The sequence below is a fragment of the Myxine glutinosa genome, chromosome 12 (genome assembly GCF_964187855.1).
Source record: "Myxine glutinosa chromosome 12, kmMyxGlut1.1, whole genome shotgun sequence".
Taxonomy (NCBI): domain Eukaryota; kingdom Metazoa; phylum Chordata; class Myxini; order Myxiniformes; family Myxinidae; genus Myxine; species Myxine glutinosa.
Genome location: NC_136272.1, coordinates 67,350,265 through 67,370,387, shown reverse-complemented (window position 1 = coordinate 67,370,387; position 20,123 = coordinate 67,350,265). Strand labels below are relative to the sequence as shown.

Genomic DNA, 20,123 nt, shown 5'->3' with positions numbered 1-20,123 from the left:
TAAAGAGAAGGTATGATGATAAAGCATGCCTGCTATATATGGACACTGACAGTTTTATACTGGAGATAAAAACTGATATTTATAATGATCTTAAAGAAAATATAGATTCTTATGATACAAGTAATTCTAATTCTAACAATGATTTATACTCAAAGAATAAGAAGGTAATTGGCAAATTTAATGATGAGCTCGGACGTACTCAGGTAGTATTCTAAGTGAATTTGTTGGTGTTAGATCAAAAGCATATTCTTATAAATATTTGGATGGAGATAAATACAAGACTGATAAAAAAACTAAAGGGAATTAAAAAGGGAATGTTAAAGGAAACAAGCGTTACGCCTCGGTCCCCCGTCGTTGAAGTGATGTGAGTTGACAAAGTGGAAGACGCAAGGCGGCCATTTTGGATTTTGACGTGGCGACACAATTTTCAATAGCGTTCTCCCTTATGCGTCGATACACCCACACACCAGATTAGAAGTTAGTAGTTCGTTTATTTTTCAAGATATTTTGCTCAAGGTTCAGACATGTATATGGTGGCGGCCATCTTGGATTTTGACGTGGCGACCCAATTTTCAAAAACGTTCTTCCTTATGCCAAGATACACCCACACACCAAATTAGAAGTTGGTACTTCGCTTATTTTTCAAGATATTCAGCTCACAAGGTTCAGACATACATGACGTCAGACATACATGGCGGCGGCCATCTTGGATTTTGACGTGGGTTGCACCCACACACCAAATTAGAATTCGGTCCTTCGCTTACGCATGCACGCACGTTCGCACGCACACACGCACGGACTCACGCACAAACCATAGTCCCCCTTTCGCTCCGCGGTGCGACGGGGGACAATAAACTGATCATTATTATTATTGTATACATAAAGATGAGGTAATCTTTAGAGAGATGAACCTTATTAGAAGTTATGGTCATGAGATTTTTACAGAGACTGTTAATAAGAAAGCTCTTTCTTCATTTGATGATAAAAGGTAAAGAGAAGATGATAAAATAAATGCACTTCCATACGGGTTTAAATCTATATAAATTAATCAAACTAAAGAATGGAGGAATAGTTCAGATTGGTATATTAATGGTAAACATTATGAATGTGAAAAGCACCAAGCTAATTTAATTGAAGTATTAACTGGTGTTAAACTATATAAAACAAATAAAATAATAAATGTTGAAACAAATGAGTTATCTTCTGTTTCTAGAAATTTTAACATTTTTAAATGGACTGAAGATTTCCATTATTGTCAATACCTTAATGGAAATATTATTTATTATAATCTTAAGATGGTGTGTGGTTCTGGAGAATAGAACTCTGAGAGAAGTTTATAATTTTATTAATCTACAAAAGAAATATCTTGAAGTGAATATTTTATTTTTGAATATTGTTGATGGTGATTCCTGTGCTAAAAGGATGGATCTTATCAGAGAGATAAAACATGATCGGATATGTATTGGATCTATTTTCTTAAATTCAATAAACTTGACAACCACACTATAAAAATAGAATTTTTTTTTTTTTTTAACTACTCGAAAGAGCGAAGCCAGCCCAACGCAGTGGAGTAGGGACCTAAAGGAGCTTCTGACATGATATTTGGGATTGGGACTAAAGACGAGTGATAGTGAGACGAGCAAAGCGAGTTGAACGATTGCGAGTTTTTGGGACTGGTCCCAAATAGCGTGTTAGAAGCTCCTTTAGGTCCCTACTGTCCTTCCTTGACACAGTTGAGTTATTAACCACATAAAGCTTCCATCCGCAGCTCGATGGAATACTGCTTTCAACTCTGGGCTGGTGCTCCTGCCTCACACCTAGCTCGGTTTCACACGGTTGAAACCAATGCATTTAGTATCATTGGTATCTCCAGCGACAAAGCAGATTCTGAGGATCTTTCACTCTCTCTCACCGCAGGCAGGTCGGTGGTCGTTCTGTCTTCTAACGACGCGTCTCCGGCCTAGCTCCCCCTGCTCTGTCTGTGCTCTGTTTCCCCAAATGTCCCTGCACGACGCTCAAGATCTGCCAGCAACCCTCTTCTGGTGAAACTGCCAAAATCAACTCTCTTTCATTCTTTTTTTCCCACCTCTGAAACAAACTCCCACACTCTTCAATCCCACTCCTCCCTCCAAGTTTTCAAAACAGCCCCCATCCAAAACCATTATCTTTTCTCTCACCGTTAATCCACCACACACCTACCTCTTCAAGTTACCTGTTCCTTTCCTGCAAGTCCTTGTAGTGTCCATCTTGTTTATCCCATGTACCACACTCCAGCCCTCTCTCTTCCACAGATCTCCCGATGTCCCTGTTTCCTACAGTTTTTGTACTTCCCTCTGTCACCCCCTCTTGTCTCCTACTCTCTTTGTTATATGTTCTGAGTGTCAGCTCTTATACGAGCCTCGACAACGTATACAAAAAAATTTCAAATCGCTGCTACCTTCAGTTGAATCCAGGCCTGGTCAGCTGGTTCATGAAGGAATTGGCCAAATACGTTCCCTGGCCAACGACAGGATGGGAAAATAGTAGACGAAGTGTTCCCTCTCACATGGGAGCAGGGTTAGGGTGGGGGTGGGGGTGCTTATTATCAAAATAGCATAACTATAACCTCCTGAAAAGGTCACACAACAACCAAAGTAACAAAAGCTCCATGCACCTCAGGGTCATGCTCAGCCAAATCCGACAGAGTATACTCTCGGGACCACAGGCAAAAAATATGGATGAAGTATGATATTTTAACATCCTGGGAATCATGCTCCAATGGGACGAGTGTTCAGGTCGCTTGTCGAATGTCCTTCCTATAGACGTGGCTCTGGCAGATGTGTTTGAACCTTTAGTTTTCACAAAGTATAAAACACCTCAATTCTCCATTTTTATTGAAACAGGTGAACTTGCACAAGAAAAAAAATAATCCCCACCACAAAACAGACACCGTTATGGTAAAGATCTTCATTTACATGAACACATGACAAGAGAGCCACGGGGTCTCTCTCTTGTGCAAACAACCCACGGTCTCTTGCTTTGGATGCCGGTGTGAAAAGGAACACCGGCACGCAGGAGGAAAACTAGCAAAATATTTCAAAATCTTTCATACAGTAGGAAAGGGTTCAGGCGGTTTGTACAATCTTCACTTGAGCAAAGACCATTTTATTTGGTCTTTTGCCGTCTGCAGAACCTTGGGGTGGGAGGGGAGGGGAGGAGTGGAGAGGGAGGGAGGGAGGTTTGTGCTCAGTATACCATCAGGTAAATTATCAAATGAAATGAAAGTGGTATTTACTGGAGGACAATGGTTACTGGGTAGTCGTGTGTGCACATTTAAAATTAGCGTTCGCTGGGGATCTCGAACCCCCAAAGGCCTCTCGTACAGCAGAGTGCCATGATGGCATTTTCCATTGAATATCATAATTACACAGAGAAATTAAACCCTTACCTGTGCCATTGTCTGTTCCGTGAATGGGATGTCATCAGTCTGTGGACAAGAAGGACCGGAATGGGTTTAAATAGAAAAAATAAATTCCATCACGATATAAACAAAGAAAGTTTGGTCTGCAAGAACCTCCAGGATTAAAGGAGGCCGATCAGCCAGAGGAAGTGCAAAAATCCTCATCCTCCCTCCCCTTTTTATCCCAAAAGGAACACCCATTTACTAACTAACACTATTAACATAAAATAGTCCAAGACTTTCATGAAAGCTCAAACAACAACACCAACAACTAGAATGGTACTTGGTGGAGCGCATACCTCCGCCAGGCTAAACAGTTTACGTTTTGTATCCCACCGATTGGTTGGATCTGGATACAGACTTGAACCAAAATCCAATCGGCTTGTTCTTGCTGCCTACCAACTCGTCCACCTAGTTTTATCACAACTCATCCATAACTTTTTGAGATGTCGTGCTATACATCGTTTTTAGTGTAGGCTGTTATGTCATTTCGTGTTTTTTTTTTGTTAAAAGCAAAATTCCACTTGATTCCTTGTCTTTTGGGTGTCACATGTTCGAAAAAATAGGTTGTTAATTTTTTAAAACGGATTAAGGGTGTCAAATCCAAGATGGCCGCCAAAATATAAAAATTCCATTAAAACTGGTATTCTGAACACAGTATGAGGTCCAAATTAATGATAATACCCATAATTTCAATACCAAGGAGTTCAAAAACAATTAATTTCAATATGGCAGTCAAATTCTTGTGTTGCTTGTGTTTGATCTTCAACTGTATCAAGATGTGTTTCTGGAGTCTCGTTTTGTGCTTGAGGTTCGTCATCTCTTTCCCTGAGTTGTGTTTCCGACGAAGTGGTTTGTGATTGCGTTTCATCACTATGTTCCTCGAGATCTAAACAGCCAATTATCCATGCCATATCGGTCTTCTTGCTCATATCTGTGATGGGATGAGAGCTGCTTAGCTTGCACGGAAACTTCTTCTTTATAATCTCCGGCTTCTTGCATGTGTGATACTCACATTCTACGGCATCAACCAATGTTTGAGAACTTGATGTACGGTCAATTTCGACTTTGGGCAACATTGCTGGCTTGTTGTGGTCTGTGGACTGGTAAACAGCTATTGCTGTTCCATGGAGCGTGTTCATACCACAAGGCGTGGCTTCCAGAAAGTCAATGTTATCTAAGGCATACCAAACAAATGTATCCTTAACTAGCCAAGGTGGTAGGCAAAGTCCACCTACTGAATCCATTTGCTTTCTGACAGTATTGGCGATGCCAGTCTCAATTTCCATAACTTTGGAATAACTGATGCCAATGTCAAGCTGTTCCAACTTTGATACAAGGGTCTTCGATCTTGTATTCTTGTGCACGTCTAATGCCAAGCCCACTGAAAGAGGAGTTTCGCAGAGGTTTCTGAAGTCACTCCCTAAGTATTTTGGTGTAAACGACACCTGTCTGTCAGATTTGTAAGCTTGAACAAAGTGCTGTGCTAAAACGGAGGCACTTTGATCTACAGATGTTCTCCTCCTTTCAGTTTGAATTGGTCTTGATCCCTGGATGGCATGTTTGCAAAATGTGTACAACAGTGGAGGTGGTTCATAGTCTTGAAATGTCCCACGGAACTTCCAGTTGGGTGAATTGGCAATATCTCGTCTTACTATTGTGGCTGCTTTCAACAGGATCTTCAATTCTCCTGTGAGATCTTCTGTCTCTAGGGCAGTTGACAGAGCTGCTTCTTTTACTTTAGTTGGAAGAACTTGTTCAGGTTTAGTCTTGTCTGGTGGTCTGTTGAAGTGCACATCAGGGATGTTATCCAGAATCAGCTGCTTTAGGAACGGTTTGTACATTTGTTTGGAAGTTAAGGGCACTCCGTTTCCTTCTAATATGTTGATGTAAGTTGTTTGAATATCATTCATGTTCAAAGCAGTTTCTCTAGTTTTCAGTTCATTTGCTATTACTTCAAGTATCTCAAGGTCAGATATGGCTTGGCCAAATGTTTTTGCTGATCTGGGTTCCTTCGCTCTTGCAATGTCCCTCTTTGCTTTTACAAAGCAAGGTAGATGATATCTGATATCATAAGCAACTGCTGCTAGGGGATCAGTTGCTGCAATAACATTACTTAGCCTTGCCTTCAGATTTACATCATTTGTGTTTCGGCCAATTTCCATAAACTGGGATCCCATATTCTTGGTTGCAACATCATGGAGCTTGACTCTTGTGTCTTCAGCACACAGAACACATTTGATGTTGTCAGTATATTTTTCTCTTCTACCTCTCACGGACGTCGAAGGAGAATCCGCTGCAGAACAAGAAGGACGTCCTATCTTCTTCTGTCGTATGACAGCAACATCTCCCACTAATGCTGCCTTTTTGAATCGTGTCTTTGCCTTATCAATGTTACCTTTGTGTGTAACATTTGCATAGCATCTCTTGTGATAGGAAACACCCTCATTTATCAGTTGTTCTGCAGAAAAGTCCTGAACACGGGCATTCAGTTCAGCATAGTCTGTGTCTCCATATCCATATCGCAGTTGAGCAGAGTCAATGATATTCTGAATGGAATCTAATGCAGGTTTTGCTACATAGCTTTTGTAGTCAGCTTGCCGAACACCAGTCTGGCAAATAAAACACAGCTTGAAATCCACGGATTTTGGCCTCTTGTCGGGGGGAAGAGCTTCCATCACGGGTATCAACCTCACCTATAGGTTCAAATTAAGGAGAGTGAGGTATACATCATGATAGTTGTAGTGACACCATTTAAAAAAGATATCACTATTTGATGTATTAACAGCTTTTGATATTTGTTTCAGTAACACTATCAATGTAGAATCAAACTCGTCATAATAAGTATCCAATGTTGCTGCATATAACTGTAACTACACTTAACAATCCACCACTAACCTGGCAATAAATCCACTACGTTGTGTTTTGTGCTTGTCGTCAGGGCTTCTACCCGTGGCTTCTTATCAACTTTGATACGACATGCTTGTTCAAACTTCGGAGAAGGGGAGGAACAGGGTTTAGGGCGTTCTAACCTACAAGTATATCAGCAAATGTGTACATAGGACAACTAGTGTTTAATGCACTACAGATATAATACAATATGACAGGAATCAGTACATACCGTGGATGTATAAAAAGGATCATTGAAGGACCATTGCCCGCCTTTACAGTCAATGCAAATTGTTTTCTGCTATTCAGTTTCTCTTGTTTTGTTGCTTAAGTTTCTGGTTCATTTTCCAATACTACTCACTAACCTGGCTACTATCAAAACGCTTGTTCAGATACGGTATATCTTGAGTGGGTAAGGACTCCTACCATGGTACAGCTAACAACTTTTTTGCTTGCTAATCTGTCCTGAACTTCAAAATCTGGGGATGGACATGGTTGACAGCATAGTAACCTAAAATAGAAACAGTGCTTTGTACATTAATGTCAAGATTATAATCAATATTGTAATACTGGTAGAGGATGTAGACGTTTTCACTCACTCAAATAATAAGATCGGCCTGTGTTTCTAATGGCAGCCATTTTAAAATTCAAGATGGCTGCCATCCACCGTTTTCAACGAATCAGTAACATATTTCCCCAACGGCTAAGCATTGCTTGTGCGGGTATTACCACCAAATGCACCTTTTCCATCATTCACAATTTGTGTTATCAAGAACATTAAGTTTTTGTACTGTGGTTATTTAAGAAGTGGCGGCCATCTTGGATTTTTCCACCATTTTGAATTTGACTGCCATATTGAAATTAATTGTTTTTGAACTCCTTGGTATTGAAATTATGGGTATTATCATTAATTTGGACCTCATACTGTGTTCAGAATACCAGTTTTAATGGAATTTATATATTTTGGCGGCCATCTTGGATTTGACACCCTTAATCCGTTTTAAAAAATTAACAACCTATTTTTTCGAACATGTGACACCCCAAAGACAAGGAATCAAGTGGAATTTTGCTTTTAACAAAAAAAAAACACGACAGCCATTTTTAAGACATAGCAGCCTACACTATTTGGCCCTATCTCTCAATGGAGAAGAATCACTTTAAAATTTAGAAAATTCTTCTATCCGGCTTCGGATTTTAACCAAAATCGAATCAATTCGTCCTCATCACACACCCAATCTGTCCACCGAGTTTCCTCCGAATCCGTACACAACTTTTGAGATATCCTGCTCACAGACAAACAAACAGACAGGGTGAAAACAACCTGCGTCCACCTTCGGTAGCGGAGGCAACAATAACATCAACTGGTGCCAATCCCTCACATCCGTAAACCAGGTGATCACTTCTGTATCTTCCTTCCTCCCTCTGCCCACCTTACTCCTCAACTTCAAGCAGAAAAAGAACTTGTGAAAGGAAAAGCTGCAAAACTCGATTATGTTGTATGAAGACACAGACACAGAAACAGACACAGACACACACACCAACAATTTCCTCTGTCTGCAAGACATCCAGGTGGTTTGTCCAGTGGCACCCTTTATCACATGCCAGAAATAAATATTAACGATAAAAATTTCCATTATATTTTGTACTTTAATGGCAATGTCCTAATGAGTCTCTCTTACATGCACACAACTTGAGGCGACGCAATAAATAACGCATGCCATTTTACAAACGACGCACATGATGCAAGTCGAGGAGCACTCACAAAACAGCCCTCACCTGGTAGCTCTCTCTCACTTATAAAATACGCACCCACCGTGGCTGTTAGCCTCCTAGAGGGTCCAGAACTCGCGCCATCTCACATCACACTCTCTCCTTGAATATAATCAATAACCCTCCCTTCCCCTACTGCTAAAATCCGGGCGTAATTCTATGGGGGGTTACATGAGAAGCTGCTGCCATTGGCTAAAGGATAACGCTTGGCTAAAGGAGCAGGATATCTCAAAATCTCCACGCATGGCTGGCGGACTTCCTCTCTGGTCGTAGTCAACGTGTGGCCCTGAATGGGTTTCTCTCATCTCCTCTTCCTGTTCAGGCTGGAGTTCCCCAAGGTAGTGTTCTGGGCCCTGTGCTTTTTCTGGTCTTCATCAATGATCTCTCTGACTCTCTTGAAAATCCTCTCTATCTCTTTGCTGACGACTCTACTCTCTGTCGCTCCATTCCTCATCCCTCAGATCGGCAGTCTGCAGCCTCCTCACTCTCTGCAGACCTGGTCAAAATCACAGACTGGTCAAACAAGTGGAACATGTCTTTCAATCCTGACAAATCTCACACTCTTACAATGTCTCTCCGAAAGGACCGACTGGACAACCCTCCCATCTACTTTCTCAACAATCCTCTCCAAGAAGTTCTGTCGCTCAAGCTTTTGGGTCTCACTATCTGCCATGATCTTTCTTGGGAAAACCACATTTCCAAGCTGGCCTCCAAAGCCAGTCGCCGACTGGGCATCCTCCGTCGTGCGAAGTCCTTCCTTGGCACACCTGAGCTCCTCACCACATACAAGGCTTTCATCCGCAGCTCAATGGAATACTGTTCCCCCCTCTGGGCTGGTGCTCCTGCCTCACACCTTGCTCGGCTTCACGCTGTTGAGGCCAAAGCTTTCAGAATCATTGGAATCTCCTGCGATGTAGTCAACACCGAGGGCCTTTCACTCACTCACTGCAGGCAGGTTGGTGGTCTTTCTGTCTTCTACCGACTCCTCTCCGGCCTTGCTCCCCCAGCTCTCTCTGTGCTCTGTCCCCCCAATATTCCTTCAGGTCGCACAAGATCTGCCTGCAACCCTCTTATGGTTAAACTGCCAAAGTCTAGGCTCTCTGCTCACCTTCACTCTTTCATTCCCCTTTTCTCCCGCCTCTGGAACAAACTCCCCCACTCCCTTCAATCCCACTCCTCCCTCCAGGTCTTTAAAACAGCTGTTCACCACCATCTCTTATCTTCCCCCATCGAAAACCTTGATCTTTTCTACCCCCGGTAATTCACCCCAGAGTCCTTCATATGTTTTATTCATATGTTTTATTCCACCCAGAGAGTTCATATGTTTTATTCCTCTCCCACCTCCCCCCAAGTCCTCCCGATGTCCCTGCTCTCAAATGTTGTGTTTGTGTCCTTCCCCCTCTTCCCCCTCTCTTTTGTGTCCTTCCCCCTCTCTCCCCATCTTGTCTGCTGCTCCCCTTGTTTTTTGTGTTTTGTGTGTCGGTTTGTCTTTTTGTGTGATTAATGTTAGCTCTTTCACGAGCCTCGATGTTGTATACAAAAAAAAAACAAAAAAAAAACAAACAAAAAAAAACGCTGGCAATCATTCGTGGTGAGCTCACAATATCAGCCGAAGGTGCAACATGACGAGCAAGTGATGGATCTATACTGTACTATAAAAAGCAGCCAAACTTATGTCAGTGTGTCCATGCGTGCGTGCTATTTCCAGACCCCTCTATACCTTTACACCCCTTGACAGCCAGAAGACCCTTGATACTCGAAGACCATTTAGAGCCTTTAAGGACCCCCCCCCCCCCCCCCTCCTCCAAGACCCTTCAAGATCCCTAAGGCCCTTAAGATCCCCTGAAGTCCCCTCCAAGACCCTTAATATTGCTAAGGCCCTTTACGATCCTTAAAAGCCTTTATAACCCAACGACCCTGAACATCCTTTAAGATTCCGAAGACCTTTCAGGACCCTATAAGACAACAAAGACCCTTATGACTCCCAAGACCCTTTGAAATCCTCAAGACCCTCAAGAATCTTAAGACCACTGAAGCCCTTTGTAACCCTAAGACTTTAATAACCCCTCACTTCCACTTCTGGTTCCTCCAGCGAAGAAGACTCCTTCAAGCTCTTCACGCCATCAAAGTTAAGTATTTTTCCATTCATGTCTGTCAAATTTCCACTCGTTATTTTATTGTGTGTGTGTGTTACTGTGTGTTTCTAGTTAGCCTTGGTTGGTAGTTCGTGCAAACTTGTTTGTAATTAATCGTTTTCTGTTCGTACCACGTGTGCGGCCTGGTACCTTGAGGTTTCCCTACCCTAAGGTCTGAAGGTGAATATCGGAAAAACGAAGGTGATGGCAAGTGGTAAAGCATGTGGTGAGGTGGAAAGAACTGGGAAGTGGCCGTGTGCTGTGTGCAGGAAGGGTGTCGGAGTGAACTCCATTCAATGCACAATGTGTGCTGAGTGGGTTCATCAAAAATGTAGTGGTCTGAGAGGGTCATTAACCAGTGTGGCAGCTACATTCAAGTGTAGGGTGTGTACAGAGGGAGCTGCAGATGGAGGAAATGTTGAGTTGGATCTTGGAGACAGCATGAAGCTGGAAGGTGTGAAACATTTTACTACCTCGGAGACATGCTGAATGGAGAAGGTGGATCAGACTCGGCAACGGTTGCTTGAGTGAGATGTGCATGGAAGAAGTTTCGGGAACTGAGTGGCGTGCTGACAAGGAGGGGAGTGTCGTTGAAGCTGAAGGGAAAGGTGAATGCTGCATGTGTGAGAAGTGTTATGATTTATGGGAGCGAGACATGGGTAATGAACGTAGAGCAGCAACGAAGGCTGGAAAGGGTGGAAATTGCGAATGGTTCGGTGGATGTGTGGAGTATCGTTGAGAGAGAGGAAGACAAATGATAAATTGCGAAAGATGATGGGAATAGAGCCTGTGATGGATGCTGTGAAGAGAAACAGGTTGAGATGGTTTGGTCATGTGTTGAGGAAGGATGAAAGTAACTGGTTGAGAAAAGTGATGGAAATGAATGTTGAAGGAAATAGAGGATGGGGAAGACCGAGAAAGACTTGGCTAAAGGTGGTGGAAGAAGAAATGCAGGCAAGGGGGTCAACTAGTGGAGATGCAGAAAATAGGGCAAAATGGAGAAGATTGCCATGGGGACCGCAAGGCTACCCCCACTCTAGCATGGAAAATGGCCTTAAAATGCCTGTTGTTGTTTGTTGTTGTCTCAAGACTGAATTCTCAAACCTGTCTCCCTCCTCCAAATCCTGGTGGCTTCTGGTAAAATCAGTTTCTGGTGTTTGTTCCCCTTCCATCCCCTCCCTTACCTCAAACGGCTACACAGCTGACACTGCACATGAAAAAGCCGAATGCCTCAACTCTGTGTTTGCCTCAAAATCTTGTGTCCCGAACCCATCTCTCCCTGTACCCACCTTTCCCAGTCGAACCCAACTGCTCCTGGACTCTGTGTCCTTCTCTCCTGACAATGTGGAGAAGTTTTTGTCAACCCTCGACTCTGATTCTGCAACTGGACCACACGGCATCAGCCCACGGGTCCTAAAATCCTGCTCCGCTGCTCTATCTCACCTTCTCTCTGTTCTCTTCACTCTTTCTCTTGCTCAAGGTCATCTGCCATCTGCTTGGAAATCAGCCAACATTACCGCTTCACACAAAAAGATGCAAAAACAGATGCTGTATGTCCAGAGTGGTAGGCTTCTGCTGTCTCAACAATGGATGGAGGTCCTCAATGACAAACAGGAAATCAGAGCCGTCTCCCTTGACATACACTATATGACCAAAAGTATGCGGACACCCCTTCTAATTAGTGGATTTGGCTATTTCAGCAACACTCATTGCTGTCAGGTATATATAATCAAGCACACAGCCATGCAATCTCCATTGACAAACAACGGCAGTAGAATGGGCCGTACTGAAGAGCTCACTGACTTTCAATGTGAGAATGATGTCATATGCACACTTGATGATGATGATTTGATAATAATTTTTCCTTGAGACCATTTTTATTGTGTTTTTTTTCTTTATGACTGAACATTACTGATTTTTTGTACTCTTGTAATAAAAGGAAGAAACAGTCAGTCTCTCTCTCTCTCTCTCTCTCTCCTGGCCGTTTGTATGCTGGTTGTACTGTCATGGCGTCTGCTTGTGGAGGCCTGTGAGTGCTCTGTGTTGTTGCTCCCTTCCCCACCCCGTTCCCCCCCTCTGTGTCCTTCTGCCTGTTCGTGGAGTCTTCCTGGTGATTCCCATATACGTTGAGATGGGAGAGAGAGCCGGAGAGCACAGGGTGATCGCTGGTAAGGGTTCGCCGTTTTTGGGCGTCGCCCGATCGGTGTTTGCTCCTTCATCTTAAACCTCTATTTCCTTTTTTCCTTTCGTTTATCTTTCCTTCAGTTTGTTTTGTTGCCTCCCTTTTCCGAAGTTAGGGAAATCGGAGAGGTCTGATTGCTTCCCATTCCCGGAGTTCGGGTAGGGAAGATTGTATTATATATTCACCCTCCCCGAGTTGGGGAGGGGTTGTAAGTGCAGCTGTTCCAGCATGGCAGCTGCACTATCTCGATTTACGGCCTTTCAGAGCCTGACCCGTAAGCACGGGTTCTTTTGTGTACCTCCGGAACGTGAGGTTAGTGTCGAGGACGTTGTCCTCGCAACCGGTCGTGTTGTCGGGATCGACAAGGTTGTTGCCGCTTCGCGGATGAACAAGCGGATCGTTATTTTTTTGTCCGACGTGGATTGTGTCCCACAAATTGTCGAACAGGGTTTGACAATCGATCCAGATTTATTTGTAATGATTTCCCCACTAGATAGCCCAGCGATAAAAGTCGTGATATCAAATTGCCCCCCATTTGTATCCGACGATGTACGAATTAAAGAATTGTCCCGATACGGTACCATCGTGTCTCGTATCTCCATGATTCCCTTCGGGTCTCGAAACAACGATTTAAGGCACGTGGTTTCATTCCGGCGGCAAGTGTTTATGATTTTAAAAAATTCCCAGAAGGATTTAAACCTTATAATAAAATTAAAACATCAACAGAACGAATATACAGTGTACGTGTCCACCAACGTTCTAAAATGTTTTGGCTGCGGACAATTTGGGCATGTTAAGCATGACTGCCCCCGAAAAGAGAATTCTCCACAAGTGCAACCTCCCCTCCGAACCGGGAATAAGCAACCCCCCCACCTTCCCACCACCGATCCAAACCCTTCCACCACCGACCCAAGCCTTCCCACCACCGACCCAAGCCTTCCCACCACCGAACCAAACCTTCCCACCACCGAACCAAGCCTTCCCGCCGCCGAACCAAGCCCTCCCACCACCGACCCGAACCTTCCCACCATCGACCCAAGCCTTACCACCACTGATCCCAATCTGTCCACCACCGACCCAAGCCCTCTTACCACCAATCCAAACCCCCCCGCCGTACCCCCTTCCCCTCCCCTTGAAACAGGGGCCCCTCCCTCTACTGAAGGATCTAATTGCAGCCATCTCCTGTTAACGATAGATCTCACCCCCCAGGCGACATCGTCCAATCACAGCTTGTTGCCTGCTATAACTGATCCTACCTCTCTCGCCGTGGTAGCCGATGGGAATCCCCTCCCGATGATCACGTCCTCCCTCCCCCCCCCCTCCCCCCAAACCCTTGCAATCTCTTCCCACTAACCAGGACGAGTTTCAATTAGTCTGCCCAAAAGGAAAAAGACATCTGCAAACAACAGATGAAAACGGTCATCTCTTTAAAAAACCTACAACTGAAAACCGACAGCCCCTCCTCTCTGGCCTAGATTTGTCCCTCGTCACAGAAAATCGTTTCTCGGTATTGGAGGACATAGATGTGGATGAATCCTCGCCCTTGTCTACTGACCTAGAAACTGATATGTTTGAACCGCAAAAATTAGTACCCCCCCCCCCCCCCTCCCCTGAAGATGGCTCATTTCTCTCCCTCCCCGTCCCCTCCCTCTATGGACTATGCCCCATCCGATAACGTGGAGGGATGTGATGACGGTGAGGAGATAAATGATGAAAACCAGTGTGACACACCATCTGAGCCATCTGATATAGATGACTCTGTTAGTGAATGTGGTAGCCTTAAGGAAGAAGAAATCCCTCCAATCCCTCCCTCCGAGATAAAAAGGTTTCTTAAGGACACATTCCGAAAAAGGAATGTTGTTATAGAAACCTTTTTTCCGGAGCTACCTGATTTTATACATTCCGCTAGACTGATGGTAAAACGGCCCCACGTTTTTAATTTCAATTCCTCCCAACGTCACCGTTTAAAGAAGTGGTTGCAAAAAGCTAAGAATGAACTGCTATCAAAAAATTGAGTGGTGGTCACTCCTCCTTATAGCTGTAATGAGTTTTTCCATTTGTAGCTTGAATATTAACGGAGGATGTAGCTCTGTCCGTAAAGTTCAAGTAAGGGATTTTTTATTACAGAAGAAAGTTGACATTGCCCTCTTACAAGAGACCCATGCCAACGACTGCTGTGTCGCAGAGTGGTGTAGGCTCTTCCCCGGCCTGTCCTTCTTTAGTAACGGTGACTCCCGCAAAGGCGGTGTCGCAATAATTCTTAGCCCCTCCTTTTCGCCTTCATCGCTTAAATTCGACGAAATACACAAGGGATCCCTAGCATCCCTAGAATTCCACTACTGTGGAAAATTCTATACTATTTTTAATATCTATGCCCCAAGTACGCCTGTAGCTCGGCGAGTTTTTTTTAATGACCTTGGGACACACCTAACGTCCCTCGACAGCCAAAACGCCCTAAAAAACCAAGACAATCATGTTTGTATTGGTGGAGATTTTAACTGCACCCTCCAACCCCAACTAGACAGGAACAGTGCAGAGCCCCATCCTGCCTCCACAATCCCTCTCACCAAATTTTTAAAACAAATGAATTTGACAGATATATGGTGGGTACAGCACCCATCAATCAGGCAATACACATGGTGTCGATGTATTCAGGGTAATATTGTACTTGCTCGCTTGGACAAGTTTTATATTAATCCTCCACTTGAACGCCTCGTTCTGTCATCCAAAATTTGCCCATCAGGATTCTCGGACCACAGCGCAACATTTCTCAAAATTTCTGCCCCCTGCCCGAAACACGAGTGCTTTTTGGAAATTTAATAACAACTTACTTGATGATAGTACCTTTAAGGACATTTTTCCGGAAATTTGGAATATTCTGGTTGCCTCCCAAGGGAATTTCTCAAACCTCGGACAATGGTGGGATAATGCCAAAACGCACATCAGACTGTTCTGCCAACAATATCGTGCGTATGGTGTTCAAGAGGAAAGAAAAACCACAACCTTACTTGAAGATGAAATCCTGGAATTACAGGAACAGCTTCAGGGAACTGCAAGTGTGAGCTACCAGGGAATGAGGCAACAAATCCATGGAAAAACGGCCTTGCTGAATTCCATATCCGAAAGGCGAGCACAAAATGCTTTATTGCGCCTGAAGATGAGGTACATACACGACCTTGATGCTCCAACCAAATTCTTCTTCAGCCTTAAAAGGGGGGCCTCTTCGTCAATGATTACACGCTTGCTCCATGATGGGGAACTCCTTTATGAAGATGGCAGAATCAGGGAATGTGCCCGGAAACATTTTAAACAACGGTTTATGCGGCATGACATTAACCAGGATGCAATATCGGAACTTGTTTCTAACCTTCCAACATTGGCGGAGGATCAGAAGCAGCAGTTGGAGGATCCTCTTAGGTTACCTGAGCTCACCGCTGCCTTGAAGGCCTTGGAACCTGATAAAGCCCCTGGACTGGATGGGCTGACTAGTGAATTTTTCCAGTTTTTTTGGGACGCCATTGGACCTCACCTACTGCAGGTATTGAATGAATGTTTAGAGGATGGACAACTGCCGTGGAGTTGCCGGAGAGCAGTCACCACCTTAATTCCTAAGAAAGCGGACACTCAACTTATAGAGAACTGGCGTCCTATTTCTGTTTTATGTACGGATTATAAAATTTTAGCCAAAGCCTTGTCTAATCGAATGAAACCTTTTATGAATGTACTAATAGGAGAACATCAATCCTTTTGTATTCCTGGACGTACTATTTTTAATAATATCTTTCTTATCCGTGATACCATTCGGTTTTGTAACAATTTTAATATGAATGTTGGTCTGTTTTTTATTGACCAAGGAAAAGCCTTTGACTGTATTGACCACATGTACCTTTTTAGAGTTTTAGAGAATTTTGGGTTTGGACCTATTTTTATCTCGTACGTTAAACTTTTGTATTGTAATATATCCAGTGTTCTTAAAATTAATCAAGTATTGTGTAGCCCCATTGCTGTACAACGGGGAGTACGGCAAGGTTGCCCGCTATCTGGACTTTTATACTCTCTTGCCATCGAACCTCTTCTGCTCCAATTACGTACGCACATTTCTGGCTTCACTGGATCAATTCTTACCACACCGCTAAAAGTCTCTGCCTATGCAGATGATGTCTGTATTTATATAAAAAATAGTGCTGACGTCACTGCGGTGGCTCAGGCACTAAAAACATATTGTCAGGCTTGTTCAGGCCAGGTAAACTGGAAGAAGAGTGAAGCCCTTTGGATAGGACCTGGAGATTGCCCGCCAATTGTCCTACCAGGAGGAGTGAACTGGCAGAAAAGTGGCATTAAATACCTCGGTATTTTCCTCAGAGACAACACCTTTGAGCAGCAGAACTGGGTGGGATTACTGCACAAGGTAATGGCAAAACTGGCCCGCTGGAAAGGACTTCTTTTTCAACTTTCGTACCGCGGAAGAACTCTCGTCATTAACAATCTTGTCGCCTCTATGCTATGGCATAAGATGATATGCCTACAACCGCCCGGGAGCCTTCTTATTACACTGCAATAGAGCATTGTCGACTTTTTCTGGAGCGGGAAACACTGGCTCCAACCCCCCGTGGCATACTTACCACTCACTGAAGGTGGCCAAGGTCTTATTGATATCCGCAGCCGGATTATGGTCTTCCGGCTTCATATCGTGCGCCAACTTGTATATGGAGATGAAGCCCTACTCTGGAGGCCTCTGGCTAACTGCATATTGCAGCTTACATGCAAGCTGGGTTACGACCGAGAACTTTTCTTGATAAACCCTCATCAAATCGATTCATCCTTGCTGCCCACCTTTTACCAAGGGGTGATGAACGCCTGGCAAGCCCTGTCCTTTTCCCGTGAAATGGCAACATACAACATGGAAATGTTGTTGAATGAGCCCCTATGCTACAACCCCTTCCTGGAAAACAGCTTGAATAAATAGGGGACTCGTTCAACGTTTTGTTGATGCCAAGCTGCTGCGAGTGAAAGACCTCATGACAGAGTCTGGGAGCTGCCGGCTGAGTGCTGCCGCTGTGGCACAAAAAACCGGAATAAAATCTGTCAGGATCATCTCTCGGTTCCTTCAAGGGATATCCACAACGTATCGTAATACCTGCGAGGAACTTGGCCCTTCCCCCGAGGAAACAGCGGGTGACTTCCCCAAACTCCTAGTCTTCAGCCCGCCACCTAATCTGTCCCCTGGCCTGAACAGCCCTGATGATACTGCATTATCCCTTCCCGCCTTTCCAAAGAAAACTTTGTACAACGCGTACGTTAAAATTTTATACGCAAAAACATTTTCTGAGCACCCGAGGCTTCGATGGCGGGATGTTTTACCCCCAATACCACCCAATTGCCCCAATTGGCGAAGTTTTTATCTCTTGCCTACTCCAAAGTATGTTGGAGATATTCAATGGAAACTTGTACACTGGATTTTACCTTATAATGTTTTACTGAACCGGTTTTCTACTGCTAACTCTAATCTATTCCCTTTCTGTGCATCCATTGAAACCCTACCGCATATATACCTTGAGTGTGAACGATTGCAACCTCTTTTTACATTCCTTCAGGAACGCTTTGTGAAGCTTGGTTCCCTCTTCAATCACAATGTTTTTATTTATGGTGTTTTATGACCGTCTTCCCTTAGAAATGTGGTTTTAATGAATTTTTTAATTGGCCAGGCCAAGTTTGCAATTTATAAATCCAGGAAGAAAAAAATGGGAAACGCTTCTGACTCGTCATATGATGTACTGCTCACCCTTAAGGCTCTTGTAAATGCAAGACTAAAGCTAGAATACCGTTTTTTAAAAATGAACAAGAATTTAACATGTTTTAAAGAAAAGTTGGTTTTTTAATGATGTCATATGCACACTTGATGATGATGATTTGATAATAACTTTTCCTTGAGACCATTTATATTGTGTTTTGTTTCTTTATGACTGAACATAACTGATTTTCTGTACTCTTGTAATAAAAGGAAGAAACAGTCAGTCTCGCTCTCTCTCTCTCTGCAGGTTGGTGGTCATTCTGTCTTCTACAGACTCCTCTCCGGCCTTGCTCCCCCAAATATTCCTACAGGTCACACAAGATCTGCCAGCAACCCTCTTCTGCTGAAACTGCCAAAATCAAGACATCTCTGCTCACCTTCACTCTTTCATTCCTCTTTTCTCCCACCTCTGGAACAAACTCCCACACTCTCTTCAATCCCTCTTCTCCCTCCAGGTCTTTAGAACAGCTGTTCAACACCATCTCTTGTCTTCCTCCATACAAAACCTTGATCTTTTTTCACCCCCGTTAAAACACCACAAATCCGCTTCTTTCAATCCCCAACTTCTTTCCTGAAATTCCTCGTAGTGAAATTCCTCGTAATGTTCATTTGCTTTATACTGTGTACCCCTCCCACCTCCCCAGCCCTCCCCCTTCCACAGATCTACTGACGTCCTTGTTCTCTGCTGTTGTTGTGCTTGTGTGCTTCCATCTCCCTCCCCCTCCCTTCATTGTATGTTTTCATGTTCAAAGTGTTGGCTCTCAAACGAGCCTCGATTCTGTATCCAAAAAAATTAAAAATTAAAATAAAAAGACCTTTTATCATCCTAAAACCCTTTATATCCCTAAGACCATTAAATACCCTCTAGACTCCTAACATCCCAAGCCCCTATAAGACCCTTTCGACACATAAGACCATTTAATTTAGACCCTCATAACCCTAAGACAATGTTGACCCTAAAAACCTGTCAATCCTGTGGATCCCATTATAACCCTTAGACCCCCGAAGACCTTCTGTCAGAGGGCCTTCTGCAGCAACACTTGAATGCCACCAGCTATAATCAAAAGGCCCCCCATTGTTAAACTGCCTCAGTACCAAGATAAGAGGGTGAAAAATATAATTGATCAATCTATTTCCTCTGTCTCTTCTTGTTCTGCCCATCTTGGTTGGTAGCATAACAAATTGTCTCACTTGGCAAAGAGAAATGTCCGACGTGGCCAACAGAAAAAGTCCAACGTGAGGTACAGAACAAGTCCCACGCGGCAAACGGACAAAGCGGTGTCCATGACAACAATGTCACAACATGATAATCAAATGGGATTTTTTTGTGATTTATTTTTATGGCCAAACCTGAGGAATTTTTCAAGATACCAGATTGAAAGTTACATTGCTTATTTGTACGAATGTGTAGTATATGTGTACAAATTCTGGTCAAAATTGGTCAAATGTCAATGCCATCCAAAACGTGTAAAACACATATTAGGCGGCAATTATAACATGATCAACCAAATCTGTTATGCACATTCCATCAGGTAAAACACTTGACATGTCAAATTTTCCAAATTCGTTTCCATGGCAACTATTGTTTATTTGGATTTCGCAAGTATCGTGCCGTGCAGGACATACATTTTTAATCACCAACGATAGTTTTTCTTCTGAGCGGACCGACATTGTCTATAAAGGTAAACATGTGAACATAATCACATGTTAAATTCCTGTTTCCACCAACAGGAATTCACGCACTTCAAAAAGTTGCTCATTTGAGGCGAGACATCTATGATCCCGTCGGAGACCGGTACCCTGGTAGTACTTCTGAAAAGGCTTTAGCAACATTCGGGTTAGCAAAGTGAATATCAACCAAGCAACACAACACACAGTTTTAGTTCCGTTATCGTTCAGCATTTTAAAATGATCAAC

At 43.5% G+C, this 20,123-nt stretch overlaps 1 protein-coding gene across 1 annotated transcript in view; it reads right to left on the bottom strand.

Moving 5' to 3' along the window:
• Window positions 1-2,856: 2,856 nt before the first annotated feature.
• The window catches only part of LOC137437503 (coatomer subunit zeta-1-like), a 101,870-nt gene continuing 84,603 nt past the window's right edge, over window positions 2,857-20,123 (bottom strand). The window contains exons 8-9 of the mRNA XM_078766924.1: window positions 3,428-3,466; window positions 2,857-3,172 (exon numbers count right to left, since the gene is read on the bottom strand). Coding sequence (XP_078623050.1) covers window positions 3,125-3,172; window positions 3,428-3,466 — 87 coding nt within the window. The 3' untranslated portion in view covers window positions 2,857-3,124. The remainder of the gene's footprint in view (window positions 3,173-3,427; window positions 3,467-20,123) is intronic.